Source organism: Cynoglossus semilaevis, chromosome 1 (genome assembly GCF_000523025.1).
Source record: "Cynoglossus semilaevis isolate Cse_v1.0 chromosome 1, Cse_v1.0, whole genome shotgun sequence".
NCBI classification, from domain to species: domain Eukaryota; kingdom Metazoa; phylum Chordata; class Actinopteri; order Pleuronectiformes; family Cynoglossidae; genus Cynoglossus; species Cynoglossus semilaevis.
In genome coordinates this window covers 1,959,210-1,963,820 of record NC_024307.1, presented here as the reverse complement: position 1 = coordinate 1,963,820, position 4,611 = coordinate 1,959,210, and the positions used below count along the sequence as shown (strand labels likewise).

The 4,611-nt window shown below is 45.9% G+C and overlaps 2 protein-coding genes across 2 annotated transcripts in view; both read right to left on the bottom strand.

Annotated features, from left to right (window-relative positions):
- kiaa1109 (KIAA1109 ortholog) overlaps nucleotides 1–2,201 on the bottom strand; it is a 70,076-nt gene extending 67,875 nt beyond the window's left edge. Inside the window, 3 exon segments of the mRNA XM_025059126.1 lie at nucleotides 54–170; nucleotides 973–1,102; nucleotides 2,044–2,201. Coding sequence (XP_024914894.1) covers nucleotides 54–170; nucleotides 973–1,078 — 223 coding nt within the window. The 5' untranslated portion in view covers nucleotides 1,079–1,102; nucleotides 2,044–2,201.
- Nucleotides 2,202–3,295: 1,094 nt separating this feature from the next.
- Nucleotides 3,296–4,611, bottom strand: part of c9orf72 (C9orf72-SMCR8 complex subunit) — a 5,749-nt gene continuing 4,433 nt past the window's right edge. The window contains exons 9-10 of the mRNA XM_017031577.2: nucleotides 4,314–4,423; nucleotides 3,296–3,705 (exon numbers count right to left, since the gene is read on the bottom strand). Coding sequence (XP_016887066.1) covers nucleotides 3,519–3,705; nucleotides 4,314–4,423 — 297 coding nt within the window. The 3' untranslated portion in view covers nucleotides 3,296–3,518. The remainder of the gene's footprint in view (nucleotides 3,706–4,313; nucleotides 4,424–4,611) is intronic.

The following is a 4,611-nucleotide window of genomic DNA, read 5'->3' as shown; positions in this document are numbered from 1 at the left end:
GGTGGAGGTCTCTCCACCGTATGAGGAGACGGCGGCAGTCGTCAGCGTCGTACCGATGTGGATGTATCCATGTCTGTAGAGTCTGTTGATGATGAGGGTGAGGATCAGGCCGATGTTACGGGAGTTGTAATAAGTTAAATAGATGATCCATCCACAGGACAGAATGGTGGCTGTCAAAGAAAAAGACAGAAGTTACTAATCAGGTCCAGACGTCATCAGTGACTCATTAACTACCATCAGTGACTCATTAACTACCCACCATCAGTGTCTCATTAACTACCATCAGTGTCTCACTAACTACCCACCATCAGTGACTTATTAACTACCCACCACCAGTGACTCATTAACTACCATCAGTGTCTCACTAACTACCCACCATCAGTGACTTATTAACTACCCACCACCAGTGACTCATTAACTACCCACCATCAGTGTCTCATTACCCCCCATCAGTGTCTCATTAACTACCAGCAGTGTCTTATTAACTACCCACCATCAGTGTCTCATTAACTACCATCAGTGTCTCACTAACTACCCACCATCAGTGACTCATTAACTACCCACCACCAGTGACTCATTAACTACCATCAGTGACTCATTAACTACCATCAGTGACTCATTAACTACCCACCATCAGTGTCTCATTACCCCCCATCAGTGTCTCATTAACTACCATCAGTGTCTTATTAACTACCCACCATCAGTGTCTCATTACCCCCCATCAGTGTCTCATTAACTACCAGCAGTGTCTTATTAACTACCCACCATCAATGTTTCATAACTGACTATTATTAACCTGTTAGCTCAAACAGTTAACTTATGATGATGTCATCATTGGAGATTCTACAGACATTTATTATCAGACTGTTTAAATAATGACAGGTGTCCCTCCCCCTCTGACCCCCCCACTCACCCTCCCCCTCTCACCCCCACCTCCCTCCACCTCTGCCCCCCCCCAGTGTCCAGACTTACCGGCCAGCAGCCAGATGAAGTTGGAGTTGTGTTTGGTTAGAAAGTCGTCCAGATCCCCTAAAGTGGGGAAGGTGCTCTCATTGTTCTTGGCCACGTGCCCCTCCATGGCTACAGCCGTTCAGTCTGTTGTCTACAACCAAAGTAGACCTGGTCAGTGGTTAATCACTGACTGGCTGGTGTCAAAGGTCAATTATTATTGGAGTAATTATTATTATAGATCTGTCTTCTGTACATGACATGTGATGACAAACGTGCACGCGCACACGCACACACAGGTCACTGCCTGGGACTGGACTGTGTGAAATAAAGAGGTTTAAACAGAGCTGGAATGCAGTTAAAGACACAAACACGTTACTCCAAGACAAAGACTGTGTGTTTGAACCACCACCTCAGTACAACATCACAACACTACCACTCTCACGACCGGTGTTAAACTGGTTCAGATACTTATAAAAACAACCAACATCGTCAGTGGTTGGTCCCGTTGACAAGTAATGACAGTTTTTTTCTTCCTTGTTTTACAAAACTGGGAAACGTTGTGAGTTTTGACTCTCAAACAAACACGTTCATAATAACTGTCCGTCTGAAGGTTGAAGGTTGAAAACCCTTGGTGATGTTGAACATGTATGAAACTAGTGAAAACACCAATATATTCACCGATATCAACACATGGTAACGACCTAAAACCAACAACATGTTGTTGGTTTACACAGTGAACTGCTGCACTTCTCGCCGACACTGATTCAACACCGCCACCTTATAAATATCATAATATTCCCGCTGTATAATTAATCCCAATCCACCGGGAAACACGGCCACAGTTGTAACTAACAACCACACACCAGGCTCGTTTCCTGTCTTTACTTCAAACCATTTGGTTTTCGCGTCATAAATGAACTGGGATGTTACGAGGCTCGCGACGTTACGGCTCTGCAGGTATTATGCTACAGGCTAACTATTACAATCATTACACTGTTGTTAGCCACAGTGCTACCGACAGAAGGCCGCGCCCGGTAACTTCTCCAAATGAAAAGCGTTAAACAAATGTCCTGGTAACATTAAAAAAAATACCTCAATGTCCACGATACTGCGCGTAGTTTCATCTTTACTCCAGGTATCCAGGAGCTGCAGTTTTATGGCGTTGTCACACAGAGGCTCAGTTAGCATCCTCCGCCAAGTATTTACCTGTCAGTCGACCCCTCAATAACTCTTCCGGTTCTGTTGAAACGTCACCATATCGACCAATAAAAAAGAAGGAAAAAGACGCTGTCCAATCAGAGGAAGGTATGAAGTAGAACACGCCCAAAGGACCACCGAGAACAGCCTCCTCAACAGTCAGTGTTTGCTGAGTGTTGTTAGAAAATGATTAATTATCTGCTTTTAATAAAAACGTAATGATCAGAATGTCAAACAAACAAAATCATATTATGATTAATTACTATTTATTTATTCAGTTTAATGGTAAATACGGTGAAATGCTAGTGACTGCCGCCCAACGATATCGATATCAGAAATTGAAGTGTAATGTTTGCTTTGGATAAAAGTGTCTGCTATAAATGGAATAAATGTACATTTTATAATAACGTGAAGTGAATTATTTGTCATTGTGACACCGCTGCACCACTGCACACAACCAAATGTAACCTCTGCTTTTAACCCACCACCACAGTCAGCAGGGGGCAGCAGTGTGTGGGGACGGTGCCTTGCTCAGAGCACTTCAGTGGTAACTTGGCAGCTGGTGGACTCGAACCTGAAACCTGAATGGTCTGGTTCTAAACTCTGTTTTCATGGGTAGAACTTTATTAAAGTTCATGTGAAGATCCCCAGTTAAAAGAGAATTTTCATCTCATTTAACGTGAGTGAGTGTAATTATGATGTAATGAGGGTGATGTCATGGTGACATCTGACACTGTATCAATATTAACACTGAGGTTAGAGTTACATTATGATGATGAGAAGAAATCATTGACTAGAAAATAAATGAGAGCTCAATTAAAATGGACCCCTGGTGTCACGTCTGTGTCTGTGCAGCGTCACTAATGATGTCCTCATGCTTCAGGACAGGTCATCATCTTCATCATCATCATCATGGAGAGACCCACTGTCACGTGCACTGTACTGGAGCGACCCACTGTCACGTGCCCCACTGTCACGTGCACTGTACCTGTCACGTGCACTGTACTGGAGAGACCCACTGTCACGTGCACTGTACTGGAGAGACCCACTGTCACGTGCACTGTACTGGAGCGACCCACTGTCACGTGCACTGTACTGGAGAGACCCACTGTCACGTGCACTGTACTGGAGTGCAACTATGAACAGGTTGAATTATTAGAAGCTTTTATTAGCAGACATCAACAGTTAGTCTCCAAATGTACATCAACAAACAAACAACATTTTGATTGGCTCATGGCTCATGACATCATGCCTGGAACAATATTTACAATCACATTTGTACAACAATGTGTACAACAATCCACTGCTGACATGCATTTGTGTAACAAGAGAAAAAGTTTCAGTGAAAAAGTGCAGGTGGAGAAGTGGAGTCACAACGTCATGAGGAGGTCTCGCTCCTGCACGCTGGTGTAGAAGGGCTTCCCAAACACGAAGGAGTGAAGCCCCGCCCTCAGCTTCTCAGCCAAGGCCATCACGATGTTCAGGTCGCCCTCTACTGTCAGGTCCAGGTCTGTCTTTAAGTTGCGAAGGGAGCGAAAAGGTTTTTTTCCTTTTTGCCTGTGAATGAAGGTCAGGAGACACCACTGTTACCATCCTACCCCAGAGTCAGGGCGTGGTGGCTGTAGTCAGGCGTGGTGACTGTAGTCAGCTGTGGTGGCTGTAGTCAGGAGTGTTGACTGTAGTCAGGCGTGGTGACTGTTGTCAGGTGTGGTGGCTGTAGTCAGGGCGTGGTGGCTGTAGTCAGGCGTGGTGACTGTAGTCAGTTGTGGTGACTGTTGTCAGGTGTGGTGGCTGTAGTCAGGGCGTGGTGGCTGTAGTCAGGGCGTGGTGACTGTAGTCAGGGCGTGGTGGCTGTAGTCAGGCGTGGTGACTGTAGTCAGGCGTGGTGCCTGTTGTCAGGTGTGGTGACTGTTGTCAGTTGTGGTGACTGTAGTCAGGCGTGGTGCCTGTTGTCAGGTGTGGTGACTGTTGTCAGTTGTGGTGACTGTAGTCAGCTGTGGTGGCTGTAGTCAGGAGTGTTGACTGTAGTCAGGCGTGGTGACTGTAGTCAGCTGTGGTGGCTGTAGTCAGGAGTGTTGACTGTAGTCAGGCGTGGTGACTGTAGTCAGCTGTGGTGGCTGTAGTCAGGAGTGTTGACTGTAGTCAGGCGTGGTGACTGTTCTTACGTTTCATCCTCGATGTACTTGAGCAGTGTGAGGGACTTCCTGTGGAGCAGCAGCAGGAACTGGGCCAGGTAGGTGCTCCTCAGGGACAGGCCAGGCTTCAGCATGAACACCTGGTACGATGTAGGGTGTCAAGTATTAGTAAAGAATAGCCCCCCCCCCCCCCCCCCAATTAACTGTTCCTTCAAGATTCTTTAAGGTATCATGTTATGCCACCTTAAAACGTGCACTCAACTCTGCAGCCTAAGGTAGATTAGATTATTACGACTGGATAAATACGTACTGATTAATTCACAACGGC